The sequence below is a fragment of the Scyliorhinus canicula genome, chromosome 13, assembly GCF_902713615.1.
Source record: "Scyliorhinus canicula chromosome 13, sScyCan1.1, whole genome shotgun sequence".
NCBI classification, from domain to species: domain Eukaryota; kingdom Metazoa; phylum Chordata; class Chondrichthyes; order Carcharhiniformes; family Scyliorhinidae; genus Scyliorhinus; species Scyliorhinus canicula.
The window spans coordinates 22,511,975-22,535,504 of NC_052158.1; the positions used below are offsets into that span (position 1 = coordinate 22,511,975).

At 46.6% G+C, this 23,530-nt stretch overlaps 1 protein-coding gene across 1 annotated transcript in view; it reads left to right on the top strand.

Moving 5' to 3' along the window:
* Nucleotides 1-23,530, top strand: part of LOC119976524 (golgin subfamily A member 4-like) — a 1,176,663-nt gene that overhangs the window by 295,750 nt on the left and 857,383 nt on the right. The window contains exons 52-55 of the mRNA XM_038817077.1: nt 10,273-10,299; nt 10,647-10,664; nt 12,310-12,345; nt 12,597-12,623. Coding sequence (XP_038673005.1) covers nt 10,273-10,299; nt 10,647-10,664; nt 12,310-12,345; nt 12,597-12,623 — 108 coding nt within the window. The remainder of the gene's footprint in view (nt 1-10,272; nt 10,300-10,646; nt 10,665-12,309; nt 12,346-12,596; nt 12,624-23,530) is intronic.

Here is a 23,530-nt window from a genome sequence, read left to right on the forward strand (position 1 = left end):
TAAAAATTTTAGTCCCTAAGGCACACTTTTCTTCCCATGCAGCTATCGTTAATTTATTAATTGAGGTAACTCTCCTAGCATGAGTCACTGGCCAGGAATTAAGGCTGCCGAGCCGCAGACCCCGCTTTCAGCTGGGGTCACGCTATGGCTCTCTCCCTTTCAGCTGTGAGAGTCCTGTTTAGAGATTCGTGTCGGGGTTCACTTCCCGTTACATTCGGGAAATTGCAACGACTACGCTTTATCTCTTTGAGGAAAGTTATTGACACAAATGTATTTGTGGAGAGAGAGTGTTCCAACTGCAAAAGCTAGTGCACTGCTCTCTGTGTTATGCAGTGGAAAACCATTATATTTATTGAGTGAAATAAACAACTTTGAAGCGATAAGCTTGTGAACACACACAAGAGGAAATATGAATGTTTTGCCCTTGGCTTAAAAAAATTCGAGTACGCATTTTGTTGTCCTTTGGAAGAACAACTTATTATCACAGCAAGGCCGAGTACAACAGACAAAGCAGTATTTAGTTTACATTACTTGACCGACTTATTTTCGCTCAAAAGCAGTGCTAAAATATAGTCAATATTCCCAGCATGCTTCTGGTTTAGCTCACTCAGCTAAAATCGCTGGCTTTTAAAGCAGCCCAAGCAGGCCAGCAGCACGGTTCGATTCCCGTACCAGCCTCCCCGGACAGGCGCTTGAATGTGGCGACTAGGGGCTTTTCACAGTAACTTCATTGAAGCCTACTTGTGACAATAAGCGATTTTCAGTTGGGGCTGGTTTAGCTCACTCGGCTAAATCGCTGGCTTTTAAAGCAGACCAAGCAGACCAGCAGCACGGTTCAATTCCCGTACCAGCCTCCCCGGACAGGCGCCGGAATGTGGCGACTAGGGGCTTTTCAGAGTAACTTCGTTGAAGTGTACTCGTGACAATAAGCGATTTTCACTTCATTTCATTTTCAAATTGATAACTCATTGGCAACACACCAAAGGAAAGAAAATAGTGAATAATAAACACATACAATGAAAAATAAAATAGAATAATAGGCAGGCTATTGAACACCAGCTCAACAGCAGCAACGCTGTACACCTTGCAAAACCGTTTCCTACACATATGTAGGCAACTGTTTCCGGGGTGGGGGGGAAGGGGGTTGGAGACTGGGGAGGTAAATATAAATTCGGGTGCCTGAGAAACAATTACAGTGGGCAATACTCGAATGGGTTTGGTGTTGGTGTTGTTGCTTGCTTCTCCCGAGCAGATCTCACTGCTGTCTCACGCTCAACGCTTCTGCCGTTCCTGCCGTCTTTTGACTTTATTCTCCTCGTTCCAGATGCCATGTTCGTTAGTGTATCCCGTGCCTTCTTTCAGGCTCTCATTTCCATCCCTCCACCCCCCCCCCCCCGCCTCCGTGGTTCATCTTTCCTGTTCACTGTCCCTTCCCCCCCATCCTTCCTGTAGATCGCCTTTCTTCCCTCTTGGGTTTACCTGACTCCCGCTCTCCCGGTCTAACTCTCCCTCTCACGCTTTGGCTACTTTCCCCTGATTCCTGGCTACCTGGCTATACTTCCACTTGTTCGTTGACCACAAACAAGTCCCGGAAAAATTGCATGAATGGCTTACACGTTCTGTGGAAGCCGTCCTCTGACCCTGAGATGGCGAATTTGATTATCTCCATTTGGAGAGATTCCGAGAGGCCGGACAACCAGTCTGCAGCTCTGGGTGTTGCTGCTGACCTCCAGCCGAACAGTATTCTACGGCGGGCGGTCAGCGAGCCAAAAGCAAGGTCGTCCGCACTCCTCCACAGGAATAGCTGTGGCTGTTCCGAAATACCGAAGAGCGCCACATTCTGGCATGGCTCCACACTTTTCCCCACCACTTAGGACATTGCCTCGAAGAAGGCAGTCCAGTACCCTGCAAGTCCAGGGCAAGGCCACAACATGTGGGCGTGGTGGGCCGGGCCTCATTGGAACCGTTCACATCGATCCTCCACCTCCGGGAATAACCTACTCATATGGGTTCTGTTAAGTGGGCTCTACCACTTCTAGCTGTGTCAGGCTGAGCGTTGCACACGTGGAGGTGGAGTTGACCCTATGCAGTGCTTCACTCCAGAGTCCCCACCCTACCTCAATCCCTAGGTCCTCCTGCCATTTTCTTCTTGTTGCGCTCAGTACAGTGTTGGCCCTTTCTATCAGTCGGTCATACATGTCACTACAGTTTAATTTATCTAGTATGCTTGCGCCCAGTAATTCTTCTAGTTGTGTCTGTCGTGGCGGTTGTGGGTACGTCTTTGCCTCCTTTCGTATGAAGTTCTTGAGCTGTAGAGTCCTCAGCTCGTTCCCCCAGCTAGCTAGAATATCTCCGTCAGTTTGTCCAGTGTCTTGATCCTACTACCATGTATTGGTCCCTGATTGACAGTGTCACTCCGTCCTTCCCCACCTTTTGAAGGTGGCGCCAGTCAATGCTGGTGTGAACCTATGGTTGTTGCAGATGGGAGCTTTGTCCAACATTTATCAGGCCAAATTGCTGCAGTAGTTGGTTCCAGGTATGGAGGGTGGCTATCACCACTGGGCTGCTGGACTGCTTTTTGGGTGGCAATGGGAGTGCTGCTATCGGGGGGGCCCGGATGGAGGTCCCCATGCTGGTGGCCTTTGCCGCGCACACCCACTCGGCTTCTGGCTCCTCGATCCATCCCGATATTCACTTGGTCATCGTCACCCAGTGGTAGAATTGTAGGTTTGGGATGACTAGCCCCCCCACACCATGGATTTTGTTTTTTTGTAGGACCTTCCTTTAGATCCCAGCATCCCCCCCACCCCTCCCCTGCCCCCCATACAAATGCCATGATTAGTTTGTCCAGCGCTTTGAAAAAGGCCTTGGGGATGTAGATTGGCATGGATCTAAGAAGAAAGAGGTATCTGTGAAGTACGTTGATTTTGATCGTCTGGACTCTCCCTGCGATGGAGAGTGGGAGTGCGTTCCATCTTTGCAGGTACTTTTTTACTTCCTCCGTCAGACTGGTGAGGTTCTGTCTGTGGATCCCTTTCCAGTCATAGGCTATTTGGATTCTCAGGTAGCGGAATTTGTGTTGGGCTTGTTTAAATGGCAGTCCCATTACTGCTGCCCCCCCCCCCTATTTGTTTGTGGCCTGGGAGTATCTCGCTTTTGCTCATGTCGAGATTGTAGCCCAAGAAGGCGCCAAACTATTTCAGGAGCATGATGAGTCTGTCAATGCTGCTCTGTGGGTCCGAAATGTAGTGAATCAGGTCATCTGCACAGAGTGAGACTCTGAGCTCTCTGCCTCCCCTTTGGATCACCCTCCAGCATTTTGCTGCTCTGAGCGTGATTGCTACTGGTTCGATCGGTCGAGTGAACAGCAGCGGAGACAGTGGGCAAACTTGTTTGGTGCCCCTGTGCAGCTGGAAGTATCGGCAGTTGGTATTGTTGGTCCGTACGCTCGCCATGGGGGCATTCTGTCGGAGGTGAACCCTGTTCCAAGCCCGAACCTCTCCAGTACCTCGATAAGGTATTTCCATTCGACTCTGTCGAAAGCATTTTCTGCATCTAGGGAGACGATCGTCTCTAGTGTTCTCTCTCCTGAAGGGGTCATTATCACATTGAGGAGGCGCATGATTTTCGAGGTAAGCTTTCCACCTTTGACAAAGCCCGTCTGGTCTTCCGCGACTATCTCAGGTACAGTCTTCTAGCCCTTTGGCTCGGATGTTGGCAAGTATTTTGGCATCTGCGTTCAACAGTGAGATGGTCTGTGTGACCCACATTCCGTTTGGTCTTTGTCGTTCTTAGGTATCAGCGAGATTGAGGACTGTGGTACTGTGGGTAGCAGTGTGCCCCTAGCTAGAGAGTCTGTGAACATCTCCCACAGGTGCGAGGCCAGTGCTGTTGCAATTGTTTTCTAGAATTCCGCCGGGAACCCATCTGCTCCCGGCGCCTCTCCGACTGCATGGAGCTAATGCGGTCCAGGATCTCTCCCAGTGCTAGTGGTGCTTTCAAGGCCCAATTGCTGCCCTCCCCACGACTGGAATTTCCAATCCATCAAGGAACCGTTTCATCCTGACACCCCCATTGGGGGCTCTGAGGTGTACAGTCCTTGGTAGAAGGCCTTGAAGGTTTTGTTGACCTTTTCTGGTTCTGTTTCTAACATGCCTCTAGCATCCCTGATTTGTGCAATTTCTCTCGTAGCTGCCTGCTTTCTCAGCTGGTGTGCCAAAGGCGGCTGGCTTTGCTTCCGTGTGCGTATAGGCTCCCATGTGCCTGGAAGAGTTGGTGCATGCTTTCCTGGTGGAGAGCAGGTCAAAGTTCATTTGTAGCTCTTTCCTCTCTGCCATGAGCTCCACAGTCGGGGCCTCGGAGTATTTATGGTCTACCTCCAGTATGGAGTCGACCAGCTGCAGCCTAGCCACCCTTTCCTCCCTTTGAACTTTGAACTTTGAAAGTGATGTTTTCCTCTCTTAGTACGGCCTCTAGCGCACCCAGAACGTGGAAAGTGAGACCTCCCCGTTCTGGTTGTTCTCTGTGGACTCTACTATTTCCCACGATATCCTTTCGTTGAAGGCCTTGTCAGCTAGTAGGTCAACGTCCAATCTCCATGTGGGGCGTTGGGCCCTGCCCATCGCCAGCCTCACGTCCATGGAGTGTGGAGCGTGGTCTGACAACACAATTGTGGAGTATTCCACTTTGTCTAGCCCCGGAAGCAACGTTTTCCGCACCGCAGAGAAGTCAATTCTGGTGTATACGTTGTGTACTGGGGTGAATAAGGAAAATTCTCCCCCCCCCCCCCCCCGGGTGGGCAAACCTCCAGGGGGCCACCGCTACCGTGTGCTCCATAACGTGACTGATTTCCCTTGCCATGCTTGAGGTTTTCCCCGTTTCTGTGTTTGCTCTGTCTGTCTTTTGATCCTGTACACAGTTGGAGTTCACCCCCCCCCCCCCCCATTGTTAGTCGATGTGTCGCTATGTCAGGGATTTCTGCCATGGTCTTCTTGATGAAGATTGTGTCGTCCCATTTGGGTGCATAACTAGTATTACCGGTGCCCCATCCAGGGCCCAGGTGACCATGACGTACCATCCCCCCGGGTCCGTGACCATCTTTGTCGCCCTAAACATCGTCCTCTTGCCGATAAGTATCGCTACCCACTGGCCCTTGTCCCATAGCAGGAATGGTAGCTTTGTCCCACCGAACCCTGTCTCACCCACAGTCGGTCCTGCTCCCTCAGGTGCATCTCTTGGAGGAAGACTATGTCGGCCCTCATCTTTCTTAGGTGGGTGAGGACTCTGGATCTCTTCTCTGGGCCGTTGAGACGTCTTGCGTTCCAGGTGACTATCCTGGTGGGGGGCTTCTGACCACTTGCTCCTGTGGGATTAACCATACATGGTGAACGTGCCCCTGTCCTCCGGGTTTCCCTTTGTTAGTTTGACGTCCAGGATAGCTGCTGTCACTGATCTCTCCATGCGGTCAGCTCCCTGCGCTCCCGGGTTCAACTTTCTCCCGAAGGTAGCCGACAATGGCCGCCCACTGTGCGTCCACCATGCGGGAAGTATCCTGTACTCTGGGGTCTCCCTTCGCCCAGAGACCGTAGTGGGTGTGTGCTTGCAGTGATTCCTTCTTTCGAGCCCTCACTTGTGGCACTTTCTATTCCTTTTCTAGCCTTGTTTGTCCCTCTTTCCCTGTATTCCCACACCCCGGTCTCTCCCTCCCTCTTCCCCCGGTCTCTCCCTTTCCCCCCTCTCCCGTATACCCCTCCTTTGTCCCTCCTTCCCTTTTCCTAACCCCGTTTGCAATCCCGTTTCTGTTGAGTGGTCCCGCCACCCCCTGCCTGGCGCCTGCCCCCCTGTTTGGGCGCGTTGCGGCTCTGCATTGTTGCATGCCCCTAGCACTAGCCTTCCTGCTAGTGCGGTGGACCCCCCATTCGGAAGTTAGTCTCGCTCCTTCCCTGCCCAGCCTCTGCGGTTTTCTGCCTGCTCTTCCCCTATCCTACCCTTCACTCCTCTTGCTTGTTCTCCCTTCTCAGCTACTCTCGTTCCCTCGTGCTAGGGCCTGGTCTCCCTCCTGAAGTGGTCGATCGGGCAGTGGTTAGCTCTTACTTCTGGGTGCTGTGGCGGGGGCGGGGCGGAGCGGGGGCGTGTGGGCTGGCGCTGACTCACCCTTACCCTGCCCCCCCCCCTCCCCCCCCACCCCCCGTCGGCGTGTTGTTGCCCCTTTCCAGTGGCCCTTTATTTCTACCCTAGCTGCTGGTTTTCCAGCCCGTGTTCCTCGTCAAACTTGTTTCCTTCGGCTAGGTCTATCAATAAGCAGTCTTTTTCTTGGTATGACCCAGAGTTTCGCTGGTTACAGCATACCAAAACGCACGTTGCTCTTGTGAAGAGCTGCTTTCTCTCTATTAAATTCAGCCCATCTCCTGACTAGGTCTGCCCAAGTGTCTTCGTAAATTCTGGTGGAGTGTCCTTCCCATTTGCAGGTTCTATTTTTCCTGGCTCAGCGCAAGATTGTTTCCGTGTCTTGGTATCGGTGCGCTTTAGCTATAACTGCTGTCGGGTGGTCCCCTGCCTTGGGCATCGGGTGCAACAACCGGTGTGCTCTGACCATTCCTGGTGGGTTGGGAAAGGTTTTCCTCCCCACTAAGTCGCCCATCATCTCTGCATGTCCATTTCTGGTGGGTTGGGAAAGGTTTTCCTCCCAACTAAGTTGCCCAGCATCTCGGCGACGTATGTCGTAGGGTTTCTACCCTCGATCCACTCCGGTAGGCCCACTACCCTGACATTTTTCCTTCTCGAGCGGTTTTGCTGGTCGTCCACTCTTTTTCCTGCCTCGTGGTGGTCGCTGCCGGTGGGGGCAGGAGGAGATCTGTTGATCGGTTGGACCTCGCTGCTTTCTCCGCTGCTGTCCCCGCCGCTCGTCGCACCCTGCGCTCTCCTGCTGGGGTGGGGGGTGTTGGTCGTCGGTAGTTCATTCCTTCCTGCAGGTCCGGCCCCCGCTTCGGTCCGGGCCGCTGCTTGAACTGCCCTGCGCTCTGCTGCCGCCACTCAGTCCTATTTTATCATGCACTTCTATGTTCTCTACAATCTCATATTTTACAATGGACTGTAAAATCTTAAGAATGAACGAAGTCAGACTAACCGGCGTATAATTTCCCGGCTTCTGCCTCCCTCCCCTGTTAAACAGTAGTGTTACATTAGCCACTTTTTAGTCGTCTGGGACCGTTTTTACCTCCAGTGATTCCTGTAAGATCACCACCAATGCCTCTGCAATCTCCTCAGCTATCTCTTTTAGAACCTTGGGGTGTAGACCATTCAGTCCAGGTGATTTATCCACCTTCAGACCTTTCAGTTTTCCCATTACATTCTCCTTAGTGATTGTCACTGCATTCACCACTGTGACAGCTAAATATAGATGTGTATCCCATTTTACAGCGCATTGTCAGGAGGTCACTTTTTTCTTCCCTTTTCACTTAATTTCGCAATGTCAGAACAAATACGTGTCACGTAACCTCTCAATCATATTCTGAAATTCAGTAGTCATAGTCCCTTTGCATTCTACGTTAGAACATAGAACATACAGCGCAGAAGGAGGTGCTTCGGCCAATCAAGTCTGCACCGACCCACTTAAGCCCTCACGTCCACATTCTCCACGTAACCCAGTAACATTTCCTATCTTTTTTCGTCACTAAGGGCAAATTGTCATGGCCATTGCATCTAATCTGCATGTCTTTGGACTGCGGGAGGAAACCGGAGCACCCGGAGGAAACCGATGCAGACACGGGGAGAACATGCAAACTCCACACAGACAGTGACTCAGCCGGGAATTCAACCTGGGACCCTGGCGCTGTGAAACCACAATGCTATCCACTTGTGCTGCCGTGCTACCCTAAATGTTCATGCTGTCATATCAGCTTCCAACCTTCCAAGATGTTTGGCTGAGAAAATACATTCCAGATACAAAACTATCAATTAAACGCCATCTGTTGCCTTCCGTACAATATTATTTCTCAGTTAATTTGACGTCAATGTAAATAGTGTCCCCTCAATTTTTCTGCTGAGTTCTCTAGTTCTAATGTTAATCCCACGCCATTTGTTACAGATCGTCCCACGTCCGTAAATGTGTTATTATAATCTCGCCGATTGCCTGTTTTCAAAATCTAAGAGCACGTAAGTCAATCGAGACATTATCATTCTGTAACAAATTACGAGCGCATTTTTTATACCTTCCTGAAAATATATTGCAATATATTCAATTCAGCCATTTTTTAAAGGTTTGGTAAGATTTCATTTAAATTACTCATTCGTTCTGACGCTGACAGAATTAAGAGCGTGTCCGGATTCGACTCTTATAAATGTGTTAAAGAATCCAAAGCAATCGCGTGAAAAACGGCACCATTGTATCGGCAAATATCTAGTTTTTGTGCTAAGACTGTTAAGTTTTGATTCCTTACTTCCTACGTTATATTTCTCTTTTATTATTATTATCTTCATTTTCGGCTTTTCAAGAAATCAGAGATAGGACACCCACTGTTTGAAAAATGCTAGAATCCTTCATTAGAAATACATATTATGTTCATTCAACATGCTTTCAAGACGGAAATTTACGGTTGATAAAATAATTACTTTCTTGAGAAAGCACCCAATAGCCAGGTTGAACGGCAGCCAGCATTTTCCTCATAATTTAATTCGGAAAATGCACTGGATAAGCTCGCACTTTAATACTTAACAGCTAATCTATACATTACTACAATGGAAAGGTAAGCGAAAGGGTGGCAGACGTTGCGACACAAAAGGCTGAAACCCATTACTGACGAAGAATAGGCAATTCATTTGGAAATGCAAACCACGATCAGGAAAAACCACATGGCTGTACAGAAGATAAGTCGGTGCTTGTAAGTATTAGACGTCTCAAAGAGTAACTGAGAGTGCGCATCAAGGAGAGCAAAAAGATGTATAGTACTGGGGTTTGCAAATTTATCTGATCGGGTTTCACCCTGCCAGTCAATGCACATGGTGTGTACTCGTCGAGTAATTACAATATTTTAGCATTGATTGATGAGGCACCAAAAGTGCAAGAAAGTGGATATGGATAAATGTGGAAATGTCATGAAGTCTCTAAGTAATATCATGCCTTAAGAATCAATGTTGGACTTCCACTGCGCACAGCCGATATTTAAGATATAGACAAAAAAAGGCAGCCGACGCCAACTGAAATTACGAGGCAACGTGCGAAAGTTAGGTGCCAACAGATAAAGAAGAATTCGCAAAGGGAATGGGAAGCAAGAATGCAGGTGAAACATACCGAGCGGTAATCTCGACTATATACATCCGGTATAAGAAAAGATGAATACTTCTTTACATGTGTAAATGTTAGGAAACACTGTGGCGCAGCGGTTAGCACTGCTGCCTAACGGCACCGAGCTCCCAAGTGCGATTCCGGCTCTGGGTTACTATCCGTGTGGAGTTTGCACATCCTCCCCGTGGGTTTCGTCCCAACAACCCAAACATGCGCAGTGTAGGTGGACTGGGGACTTTGAATTGTCCCTTTATTAGAAAAAAATGAATTGGGTGCTCTGAATTTAAAAACAAGAATGATTAAATGTTCATCGGCAGGTCGTTAGGAAGACAAAAACATGTCATATTTTATTGCAAATAAACATCAAAGGCGTCTGTCTGTAGACAGCTGTAGCTATATGTTGAAAACTACTTCGGGAATGTAGTCCACAATTCTGTATCAATATCTAGAGAAAATAATATATATGGGGGTAGAGCAACGAAAATAGAACAGTCTGATTCCGAATTTCAGAGCCTTCTCCTACGATGATATTCTTAATAAATTGTGTTTGTGATCTTTTGTCTTTGGAAAAATTGGAGCTCAAATAATGTAAATACATTGGATGCTAAAGAGGCATGGCATTGCAGTTGTTAAAACGTTATTATTTTCCAGCTTTGTCATCCAGAACACAGGGTTGCAGGCACGTGTTCTGCGGTCAAGCATTTAGGAAAGAGACTTGAGTAATCCTCCTAATTTAAAGGATTACACATGTTTTGAATTCTCCAGCATGTTTTGGATATCCATTGTTGGGCACATAAGGCATGGGTATATAGTAGTTTAATTTCTGGGCGAATTGGAATGACGCGAAGAGGCTAAAAGGGGGTGCTGAAACAAAGGATCAGCTATCGTGGCACTGATTGTCATTACAGTCTCGAGTGACCTCACCTGCTAATTATCCTTATAATCACAGATATTAATTATTGCCAAAAACAAAATCTAACTTCCTTCAGAAATCCAAAGGTTAAAAGGTCTAATGGGTGAGAATATTTTAATTGTATTGAATAATACATTAGTATAAATACTTAATTATACGTAAGGATAGAATAAAGATTATTTTAGTTTCCACGGCCATGTATGCCAGTCAAGTGCAACACGTTGGCGTATCTGTACTACACACACACATATATAGATATATTTACGCTCACAATATATAAAGAAACTTGTATAATTTGCCAAATGACAAAATTTTATGTAGAAATTGAAATTGAAAAAAATAGATTCGCGTTGTCGAGCACCAAAATAACTGTCAACTGCTGTGTTTAAATAGTCGCTTACAACTGCTGCATGATATTGAAATTTATATCTTACATGCACTTGGAAACAGGAACGGACAAGGATAAAGGTAACTACTGAAAAAATAAAAAATGGAAAATATATATATTTGCGGCTGATTTATGATTTCCTTCATCATCGAAAATGGTAGTGTTGCGTGACTGCCTTTGAACGGAGATAGATCTGATCCAATTATACAAAATATGAATCAGCATCTTTGGGGTCTCATTGGGAAGTCCTCTTTTTTGGGCGTACCGAATCCATTACAGGACCAATCGGTGAAGAGAAGTCGGCAGCTGTGAAATTCGACCAGCGTCCATTGGTGTTAATACCCCGTCAGGGACATGTAGAGAATTGTCGGCAACACGCTGACCAAGCTGTAAGAAAAATAAATCCGTTCAACAAAGAAAAATATTACCTGTTATGAAGTTTCGTGAACCAGCTTTATAGGGAAACCGTGGAGAATGTCGAATCTGAAAAGAAAATAACGAAATCATATTTGGGAATTTCCCTTCTCCAACGTGTGATCATCGTTTCTCAACCTTGTTTTATACATATATGTTCCTACTAATTTCTATGACGTTTATCGTCCACGTATCTCTGAATATTTTTCGAATGCATTCGAACACTCATGGTCTCTCGTGCATGTTATTACTTATCGACACAATTAGTTAACTATGTACGAATCTGCCCAGAACTTCCTCGTTCACCACATTCGAATTTAGGTGAGGAGGGGTTATTGGGTTACAGGGATAGGGTGGAAATGAGGGCTTTAGTGGGTTGGTGCAGACTCGATGGGCTGAATGGCCTCCTTCTGCGCTGTATGTTCTATCGTCCTTATAAAAAAAAAGGGGCCTCACGGTAGCATGGTGGTTAGCATCAATGCTTCACAGCTCCAGGATCCCCGGTTCGATTCCCAGCTGGGTCACTGTCTGTGTGGAGTCTGCACGTCCTCCCCGTGTGTGCGTGGGCTTCCTCCGGGTGCTGCGGTTTCCTCCCACAGTCCAAAGATGTGCGGGTTAGGTGGATTGGCCATGCTAAATTGCCCATAGTGTAAGGTTAATGGGGGGATTGTTGGGTTACGGGTTACGTGGGTTTAAGTAGGGTGATCATTGCTCGGCACAACATCGAGGGCTGAAGGGCCTGTTCTGTGCTGTACTGTTCTATGAGGTATTCCAATGATGTGCTCAGAAACCTGTTAGAAAGTTCTCACGCCAAGAATTAACCGGCAGTGGCTCAGGAGTGTTACTTTTATTGGGCTGCAAACCGCCCGACAGAAACTGCTTAACTCATTAGCTTCAAATGATTCTGCCAGTTAAACACTGATAGGTTCTCTGAAATAGCTAGAGCTAAAAACAATCACTTCCAAAACCAGAGTAAATATTTCGTAAAATCCAGACAAGCCTCGCACACAACAGGCCTCACATAAGACCCCCACGGGCCGCAATGCACCCTGCCCACCCTAGTCAAATCTCACGTCCCGGCACAATGCCATGAGGCTCCGCATGCGATTTAGTACGAAACCCGACTCGGCTTCAGAAACATACCGGAGAAAATCAATCAGTCGAGCAACATCTCTGGATCGAGAAACATCGCAAACGTTTCGAGTATCATATGACTCTTGTTCGGTTGTGAATGTATCACTTCTAAACAAAATACCGAAATAAGATAGTTTAATGGGAATTATATTGCAAAAATGTTCTCTATTTCTGCAGAAATCGCAAGACTAGAGGGAAAATTAAAAAGGGCAGGTAGGAGAAATGAAAACGAAATCCAACATTACTTTCTAAAATGTTTCACATTTGGAATTCTTATATTATTCCACTGGGAGCACTATGCAATCGCTGCAATTAAGTCAAGGGAACTATTATTCCTCACATACTGCGTAATTGGAAGCTTTATGTTGGATTCGACCGTCATTCTTAATCAGATGCACACTCACAGGCGCGCGCATATGCTCATGCTCAATCACGACATATTTTTGTTAATTTATCTTGGACAGATGAAAGAATCGATTATAAAACCGCAGGTACATGGGTTGTTTAAACTGTGCGTTTCCTATTTCTAATTCTGTAATGGAAATTCTAGAATGTTCAAAAAATCTAACCACGTATGGCTTCCTTCCATATAATACCGTTTAACGGTTCAGATTTCGTATTGTTGAAAAACATAGTGTAAATATCAACACGAAGCATTTAAGCCTACATTGGCACGTGAACGGTCGAAAGTTAAACCTAAGATTTGCCGTTAAATTTGCTGAAAACGTTTACGCGTAGGCTGAAAACAAAATATCTACCGACAAGCTCCACATTGAGGAGAATCACCACGATTGGGGCAGCACGATAGCATGGTGGTTTGCATAAATGCTTCACAGCTCCAGGGTCCCAGGTTCGATTCCCGGCTGGGTCACTGTCTGTGCGGAGTCTGTACCTCCTCCCCATGTGTGCGTGGGTTTCCTCCGGGTGCTCCGGTTTCCTCCCACAGTCCAAAGATGTGCGGGTTAGGTGGATATTTTTTATATATCTACAGAGTAAATGGGAGCACAGTTGCTTGCGCATTTTCTGTCATGGGTCTCAAATCAAGCTGGGTTACACGGGATAAAATGTAATGCACCATATTCTACATTTTTTATCTTAGGATAATATAATGCGAGAAGAATCATTTATGAAATTCAATTACACTTAATTTAATTAAGTGAAGTTACCGATTTGGCGAGGTAGAATCGAAATCGTTGAGTTTCTTTCCTGGTTATAATTTCCCCGTGTTCTATGTCACCTCTTTTACTAAGAATATTAATTCCATTCCGCGAGAACTGCGGATTTCCCATTTATTTTAGCATACTTTTATATTTTGGAAGGTAAAGGTATCATCATCGGCTTGATCTATAACAGTCGGGTGGTCTTCACTCCTCACATTTCATATACCATATCCTGCAAATTATATTTTATATCATCTTCAATAATTCAATAACAAATGTGAGGTTATCCATTTTGGTAGGAATAACAGCAAACGGGATTATTATTTAAACGATAAAATATTAAAGCATGCCGCTGTTCAGAGAGACTTGGGTGTGCTAGTGCATGAGTCACAGAAGGTTGGTTTACAAGTGCAACAGGTGATTAAGAAGGCAAATGGAATTTTGTCCTTCATTGCTAGAGGGATGGAGTTTAAGACTAGGGAGGTTATGTTGCAATTGTATAAGGTGTTAGTGCGGCCACACCTGGAGTATTGTGTTCAGTTTTGGTCTCCTTACTTGAGAAAGGACGTACTGGCACTGGAGGGTGTGCAGAGGAGATTCACTAGGTTAATCCCAGAGCTGAAGGGGTTGGATTATGAGGAGAGGTTGAGTAGACTGGGACTGTACTCGTTGGAATTTAGAAGGATGAGGGGGGATCTTATAGAAACATTTAAAATTATGAAGGGAATAGATATGATAGATGCGGGCAGGTTGTTTCCACTGGCGGGTGACAGCAGAACTAGGGGGCATAGCCTCAAAATAAGGGGAAGTAGATTTAGGACTGAGTTTAGGAGGAACTTCTTCACCCAAAGGGTTGTGAATCTATGGAATTCCTTGCCCAGTGAAGCAGTTGAGGCTCCTTCATTACATGTTTTTAAGGTAAAGATAGATAGTTTTTTGAAGAATAAAGGGATTAAGGGTTATGGTGTTCGGGCCGGAAAGTGGAGCTGAGTCCACAAAAGATCAGCCATGATCTAATTGAATGGCGGAGCAGGCTCGAGGGGCCAGATGGCCTACTCCTGCTCCTAGTTCTTATGTTCTTATGTTCTTATGTTCTTATGTAATTCCTGCTGGGCGGTCAAATTCTTCTTTCAGCGGATAAATTGGAATGCACACTGTCCTTAAGTTAAATAAGGAATCCATAACCATACGGTTGTTGTTACCATGTTACCATGCTACATTGAGGAGAATCACCACGATCGGGGCAGCACGATAGCATGGTGGTTTGCATAAATGCTTCACAGCTCCAGGGTCCCAGGTTCGATTCCCGGCTGGGTCACTGTCTGTGCGGAGTCTGTACCTCCTCCCCATGTGTGCGTGGGTTTCCTCCGGGTGCTCCGGTTTCCTCCCACAGTCCAAAGATGTGCGGGTTAGGTGGATTGGCTATGCTAAATTGCCCTTAGTGTCCTAAAAAATAAGGTTAACGGGGGGGTTGTAGGGTTACTGGTATAGGGTGGATAAGTTGACTTGAGTAGGGTGATCATTGCTCGGCACAACATCGAGGGCCGAAGGGCCTGTTTTGTGCTGTACTGTTCTATGTTCTATAAGCAAGCAAATGATCAACAAGCCCCATTAGAAGCGGGCACAAAAAACCCGTGGCGGAAAGGATTAGGGAAAACCCGAAGGCGTTCTACACTTACGTTATAAATTAGTTGAGGATCAAAGTGAGAGTCGGGCCAATCAGGGATAGTGGAAGAAACTAGTGCCTAAAGTCTGAGGAGGTAGTGGAGGCCTTAAATAAAGGCCTCAGTATTCACCAGAGAGTGGGACATTGTTGCTCATGAGAACAGTGAATCACCGTAATAGACTCGATCAGGTTTATATGAAGAAGGAGGATGTGCTGGAAATTTTGAAAAGCCTTAGGATAGATAAGGCCCTGTGCCAGATGGGATATACCTAAGGTTACCAAGCGAAGTGAGGGAGGAGATTACTGCGCCGTTGGCGATCATCTTTGCATCGTCGCTCTCCACTGAATTAGTACCGAATGATTGGAGGGAGGCGAATGTTGTTCCCCTGTTCAAATAACGGAAAAGGGAAATCACTGGAAATTATAGACAAGTCAGTCTATGTGGATGCTTTGGAGAGGGTGCAGAGGAGTTTTGCCAGGGTGCTGCCTGGACTGGAGGGCATGTCTTATGAAGAATGTTTGAGTGAGCTAGGGATTTTCTCACTGGAGAGAAGAAGGAAGAGAGATGACATGATAGAGGTGTCCAAGGTGATGAGATGCATGGATATAGTGGATAGCTAGTGACATTTCCCCAGGGCGAAAATGGGTGTCATCAACGGGACATAATTTATTTGCGGTGGAGGTAGCCATTTCCAAAGAAAGTGCCAAACAATTATCCAGGGACTGGCAGTGCTCAGGCTATGACACCAAAGCAAGTGCCAATCAGACTCGATTGGAACTGAGGAGGTTGGTTACCCCCCTTCCCTCAACAATGGGACATCTACTGTGGGAAAGCTAGCCACCGTAATAGTAAACTATTTAACTATATACAGGACAACTGGACCTTTTTCTGGGGAGTGAAGCCGCACAGGTGGCTGATGTCTTGGTGGGGGAGTATTATAGTGATAACCGCCACGGCATGGTTCAATTTAAACAAAGCAATAGGCAAGTTGCAAAAAGAAGGTTTGGGTTGGGGAGAGTGTATTTAAAAAAAGAAAGCTGGATCTTGCCAAGGTAGTCTGGAAATATTAGCTTGTGTGGAAACCTATAGAAGAACAGTGGGCGGCGTTCAAAGATGAAATAGGAAGGATACACTCACAATATATTCACTCAAGGGTAATAGGAAGGTGTAGCAAACCCAGGGAATCATGGATGACCAGAGACATTCAGGTTACGATTAGAAGGAAAGGAGAGACTTTCAATTTGTCTAAAGGGAGAAGGTCTGCAGAGGCATTATTGGAGTACATAAAATGTCGGACGAAATGAATGAAAATCGCTTTTTGTCACAAGTAGGCTTCAAATGAAGTTATAGTGAAAAGCCCCTATTCACCACATTCTGGTGCCTGTTCGAGGAGGCTGGTACGCGAATTGAACCATGCTGCTGGCCTGCCCTTGTCTGCATTAGCCTTGTGCTAAAGCAGTTCCTATGGAGGTTAACAAATTGTGCAAAGAGGGGATCTGAGAAAGCTCTGGCTGGTAAAAGTAGGGGAACTACCAAGATATTATGTGAGTATATCAATGGGAAGAGGATAACCAAGGAAAGGGCCACGCCCATTAAAGATCAAGGGGGAAATCTATGGGTGCAGGAAGAGCACAATGGTCGTGCTTGAACGAATGTTTCGCATTTGTCTTCACCCAAGAGAGGGAGAAGATAGTTATGGAACTCGGGAACAAATTGACGTTCTTAAAAAATGTTTTTTAGAGTACCCAATTATTTTTTTCCAATTAAGGGGCAATTTAGTGTGACCACTCCACCTACTCTGCACATTTTTGGGTTGTGGGGGCGAAACCCACGCAGACACGGGGAGATTTGGGTTTTGGGGGCGAAAGCCACGCAGACACGGGGAGAATGTGGAAACTCCACACGGACAGTGACCCAGAGCCGGGATCGAACCTTGGACCTCAGCGCCGTGAGGCAGCTGTGGTAACCATTAGGCCACTGTGCTGCCCTCAAATTGATGTTCTTGAGCATAATGTCTTGGGGATTGACAAAGTTTTGGCGGGACAAAAAGTGGACAACTCTCGCTGTACGGTTGAATTGTGTCCGCCGCCCCTGTGAGCGGCAAGGGTTGCCGGGGTTCTCACCAAATTTTGAATTCCACTCGCTACGGAGGAGGTGTTAGAGGACTGCAGACCATCTACTGTGGCCCGACTATTTAACAAAGGCTGTAGAGACAAGTCAGGAAGCTACAGACCATTGAGTCTCACGTCAGGAGTTGGGAAACTACCGGAGACGATTCTGAAGGGGATAATCTATCGCTACTTGTGACTCAAGGTTTGATCAGGGATAGTCAGCATGGCTTTGTCAAATGGAGTTCATGCATATCAAATTTAATTTTTTTTTGAGCATGTAACCAAAAGTATAGATGAAGGTATTTCAGTTGATGTAATTTACATAGATTTCAGCAAGGCCTTTGACAAGTTCCCTCATGGGAAACTTATTGAGAAGGCAAATGCACGTGAGATACAGGGTACATTAATCACGTGGATGTATGATGTATCACATGGTAGGAGACAGAGTGTGATTATGGACAGATGCTTAATGTCATGAAGTCAGTGACCAGTGCCAAACACTCATGCGAGTCTGGCCACTTCTACAGGGGTACCACTAACAAATGTGGGAACTTCAACTGTTCCGGTCGAATATCATCAACAATTTCCAAACCTTCCTCTGGTCGCAGTCGACGAGAGCGGTCCGAACTTGGGTCATTACTGGTTACAGCTCTTGTGGTTAGATTTGCGATGGGTATGCGATGTGCACCCATTTGGTCCTGATTGGGTTCTGGCACCGTTTCCATCAGTAGTCCAGGATATCTTAGGCGCCATTAAACTAGCCGTGGCACGAGGAAGTGTGGGCCCAATAGTTCAACAAGGATTGTTCCGTGCGCAATGTCTCCGCGGTGCAAGGAGGATCTTGAATAGGACATCATATGATTGCTGCAGTTCTCCGTCGGGCGGCTCTGGTCATCCGAGTCATGAAACCTGATGGATCGGTATGTTTGTGTGAGGACTAAATGATGACGGTGTTGCACGTTTTGCTATGGGCGTAAAACGCGTTTATTGGGGTGTATTAACTTCCAAGTGCTTAACACCACTAGGCTCTGTCGTATGTATTTATTCAGCTTTAGGAGTCGCCAGTTGCCGTATAGACAACGTCACTAGTATTCCAAGGTCAAGTTCAAAGTAATAAAGACGATACACCGATTAGTAAGGTCCAAACGATAATATTTATTATACAGTAATAATAAATATTCATGCACACACTAAGAGACTAAGCTATGACTAAACTAAAGTAATCAGAATACTTATCTAACAGGAACAGGCAAGGTCAGGGAGCGAGGTCTTCATCCTGGTCTTGGGCTACAACCTTCAGCAAGCGTTCTGGTCACTGGGGGTTCTAGCGGGCTTAGTTCGCGTAGCGAGCGTCGTACTGGCACTTACGGTTCGGCGGCTGGTGCTCAACGGCTGGAGTCAGAGTGGATCTTCTAGGTCGTGGTCAGAGCCGGAGCACGGAAAAGCAGAGCGGACAACACGAGGTCCCTATCTTTTATAGGGGTTCCATTGTCCTTCCCTCTTCTTGGGCGGGCTCTACCTATTGGATCAATTTCTTATCGATACTGGATTAATTCCCCAATGCGAGGGGGTCTCCGTGATGGAGGGGGCGTTTCTTATGTCCTTTTGTTTGGAGGTTTCTGGTGCCTCGATGTCTGGGCCTTGATTAGAATGTGTCCATTCAGAACCAAATGTATCTATTGTGTGGGTGTTCAGGTCTGATTGCCTCATTAGCATGCAAAGCGTTTTGCCATTTGCACCTAGCTAAGGTCTTCTCACCTGGCTTCCCAAACTGGCTTCTGCTGCTGCAGAATGCAAAATGCTCTTTGCAGACTGCTGTTCTGGCTAAACTGTCTGTTTCCCAGCAGTCTTAGCGCTTGACCTATTTTGTAGCTCAGCATCCATTTTAGGTGGCTACAACGGTCAGGCATGTGACTTGACTGGACCATGATCTGTTGACTGAGACAGGATCTTGACGCAAATCTCAGCGGAGTTTGCACTGTACAAAACTTGACATGAGTCGCACTTACCTCCTGTTGATCCTGACTCCCGAGTCTGGATGCTTAGTAACCGTGGACATACAGAGGCAGCTATATAATACCATAAGACATAGGAGCAGAATTAGGCCGCTCGGCCCGTCGTCTGCTCCGCCATGAACACAAAGCTGATATTTTTCTCATCCCCATTCTCCTATCTCCTCCCCATAACCACTTATCCCCTTGTTGATCAAGAACCTATCTATTTTTGCTTTAAAGGCACTCACAGACTTCTGGGGCAAGGAGTTCCACTGATTCACCACCCTCTGGCTGAAATAAATCCTCCTCATCTCTGTTTTAAAGGATTGTCCCTTTAGTGTGAGATCGTGTCCTCTGTGTCTAGTTTTTCCAACAACAGGAAAGATTCTCTCCACTTCCACTATATCCAGGCCACGCAATATCCTGTACGTTTGAATAAGATCCCTCCTCATCCTTCTCAACTTTAATGAGTACAGACCCAGAAACCTCAACCATTCCTCATAGGACAAGCTCTTTGTTCCAGGGATTATTCTTGTGAACCTCCTCAGGAGCCTTTCCAAGGCCAACACATTATTTCTCAGATGGTGGATGGGGGCTAAAGTCGCGGCTAGGTTTGGACGGAACTTGCCAAAGTAATTTACCAGGATAAGGATTTATCAGAGTTCGGACTTGCTGGTATGGAAGCCTATATTATTTCATATCCCTTTCATTTCACCGGCGGCAAGCCCGCTGAAAATACTGCAAATGGGTGTGATCAGAGCCTCAGAAGTCCATTCCTAGTCTTGTATTATAGCTCTCTCTACCTGAATGCTGACATTGCATGCACTTTCCTAACTGCCGACTGAACCTGCACGTTAACCTGAAGAGAATCGCGAACAAGGACTCCCAATTCCCTTTGTGCTTCTGATTTCCTCAGCACCTTCCCATTTAGAAAATAGTCTATGCCTCCATTTCTCCTTCCAAACTGCATAAACTCACACTTATCCACATTGTATTCCATCTTCCATTTCTTTGCCCACTTTCCCCCCCCCCCCCCCCGTCCCAGCCCTTCTGAAGCCCACTTTCCTCCTCAACACTTCCTGCCCCTCAACAGATCATTGTATCATCTGGAAACTTAGCAACCATGCCTTCAATTCCTTCCTCCAGATCATTAATGCATATTGTGAAAAGTTGTGGCCCCAGCACCAGTCACCGGCTGCCATCCTAGAAAGCTCCTTTATCCTCACTATCTGCCTTCTGCCGGCCTGCCAAGCCTCCGTCCACGCCAGGATCTTAACCTAAACACCATGGGCTCTTACCTTATTTAACAGTCTCCTACGCGGCACCTTGTCAAAGGAATTACGGAAGTCTAAAAAATCACGTTCACTGGTTTACCATTGTCTAACTTCGTCTCTGAATACACCAGCCTTCCCTTTTGAGGTTCCAACACGCGTAATGCAGAATATCTTGTAATGCGAATTGTGAGTGGCAGTCTATCTCGATGGCCGCTGATCAATTCCTTGTCCGACAAGGAGCACCGATGGCCCAGGTGCTCAGGCATTCTGCAGAAGCTAGCATCCGATTCGGATGACAGAACTGTGTCTTCCAAGCTGCCGAATTAAAGTACCTCGGCTACCGCATAGATGACAACGGCTTGCCCCCCGGTGAAAGGAAAGGGATATGAAATACTGTAGGCTTCCATACCAGGGAGTCCGAACTGATAAATCCTTATCCAGGTAAATTACATTGGCAAGTTCCGTCCAAACCTAGCCGCGACTTTAGCCCCCATCCACCGTCTGTTAAAAAGGGGGCAACACACGGAGAGGACCCCGAGATCAGGGGTATTCGTGAAGGTGAAACAACAAATCTCCTCATCAAGACTGCTAACCCACTTCGTCCTAGCCCGACCACAGGTCTTGATCTGTGATGCCTCTCCATTTGGATTTGGGGCCGTGCTGACTTGAAGGTGGCATTGCCTTTGCCTCATGAACGTCGTCTGACACAGAGATGTGATGTACACATATAGAGAAGGAGGAATTGACAGTCGTTTGGGGTCCAAACATTTCTTCAATATGTCTACGGGCTTTGCTTCACCATTCTCAACGACCACACGCCCATACTGAAACTTGAAGGAAGATTGCACGATTCCCCCATTTCTTCCGATCACATCGAATGCTGTATATTGTTGCTCGCATCCTATGAATATATTTTTGATCATGGCCCGCGGGCCCAGTTTCCGCATGCCGATGTGTTAAGCGGTCGAGCCCTGCCCAACCGGTCACTTACACCAGCGGCGTCCGAAGGGGTCATTGCCACCCCCCATGTTATGGTTCGTTACCGATCATAGAGTTCCACATCCGTGGGTGGACCCAGACTGACGACCAGCATGTGCAGTACGATGCTAGGCACAAGGCTTTACCGCAGGACTGAAGGTTTACACCACAAACATGCAGGAGCATAGCACAAAGGATGGCGTGATCCTTTGGAGGAACTTTATGGAGATAACTGAACGTGGTCGCAGCTTGCTTCTGATGGACCTCCTCAATGGATACCCAAGTGTGTCCAAGATGAAAATGTTACTTAAAAGCTACGTTGGGGACCCAGCATTGATGCAAATATCGAGCAGATCGTTCAACATTGCGTACAGTGTCAGGCACACCAGAAGTTCCCTCCTGCAGCCCGATCACCCGTGGGAATGGGCAGGTCATCTCTGATCTCGCCTCGATATAGACTTGCGCGCTTCTTTCAAGCAGCAATGTTCCTCGTCCTCTTCGTTTCTCACTCCAAGTGGAAGGAGGGCCTCAATATAAAGGCGACGACGGCCGGGATCACCCGAGAGACACTACAACACATTTTCAGCATGCATGGTGTACACGAGGTGCTGGTATCAGACAATAGCACCCCGTTGTTCACCACTGCGGAATCTGTGCCATACGTGCGCACCAATGGGCACGGCACATGATGACTGTTCCATATCTTTCAGCTTTAAATGGGTTGGCGGAGAGGGTGGTGCAAACAGTTTAGATCAGAATGAAATAGCAAACGTCTGGATACTGGGTGACCCGTTTGGAAATGTTCCTTTTCTTCTACCAGGCAATCCCTGATGCCACAATAAGGATCACGTCTGCAAAGTTTTCGTTAGATTACAGCTACTCATTGACGTCTTGCGTCTCTGGATATCGTTAGGAAACTCTGCTGTGCTCACAGAACCCAGGGGGACATATATCGTTGCAGGCCACTGCCTGGATTTGCCCAGAAGTCGCGGTACATGTACTGATACCCTGGCAGGGAGGTTTGCTAGAGTCACTCTGGTGGATTTAAACTAGCATGGCAGCGGGGTGGGAACCAGAAAGTGAACGTAGAAGGTGTAATAACTGAAGGAGAAATAGAGAACAAAAACAAAAGAAGAAAATCGTCCTCCGGAAGAGCAAAAACGATGACAAGTGTGAGAAGGGAGGTGATCAATGCAGGATTGAGTGTGTTGTACCTAAATGCACGCAGTATATGGAACAGGGTAAATGAGCTTGTTACGAACATTGAAATTGGCCGGTATAATGTTGTGGGCATCACAGAGACGTGGCGGCAAGGTGATCAGGGCTGACATCTAAATATTCAAGGACAGGTGTCCGATCGAAAGGGCAGGCAGAAGGGCAAAGGGGGCGAGATTGCATTGTGAATAAGGAATTAAGTTAAATCGATAGCAAAGAGCGATATACGACTAGAAGGCATAGCAGTTCTACAGGTAGAGTTTTTACAAAGGTTAAAAAACACTGATGTGAGACATGTACAGGCTCCCTTGCAGTAATCAGCATTTGGGGCAGAAAATAAATCAGGAGATATAAAAGGCAAGTAACAAAGGCAATATTCGAATAATCATGGGGGACTTCAATATGCAGGTAAATTGAGAACATCAGGTGTGTCGTGCATCTTAATAAAAGTAATTTGTGGAATGTCTAAGATGTTTTATTTTGGGAAAAGCTTGTGACAGGACCTACGAAGGAACAGGCAATTCTGGATTTGGTGATGTGCAATTAATCAGACTTGATTAGGAAACTTATGGTGATGGAACACTCAGGGAGCAGTGACCACAATATGATAAAATTTACCCTGCAGTTTGAGAGGGAGAAGCTGCAATCAGATGTAATGGTATTACAATTAAATAAGTGTACCTTCAAAGACATGAGGGGGAGCTTGCCAGAGTTGATTGGAAAAGGAGCCTAGAAGGGAAGACAGAGGAACAGCAATAGCAGGAGTTTTTTTGGGCTATTCCGCAGGCAAAACAGATATTGATCCCGAGGAGGAACCAGGCTGAGGAAAGGACAGGGCATCCATGGCTGACAAGGACAACATAAAAGCAAAAGAAAAAGCATTAAATGTGGCGAGGATTAGTGTGAATCCAGATGATTGTGAAACCTTTAAAAATGAACACAGGACAGCTAAAAGAGCAATAAGGCGGGGGGGGGGAGATGAAATATGCTAGCTAGTAA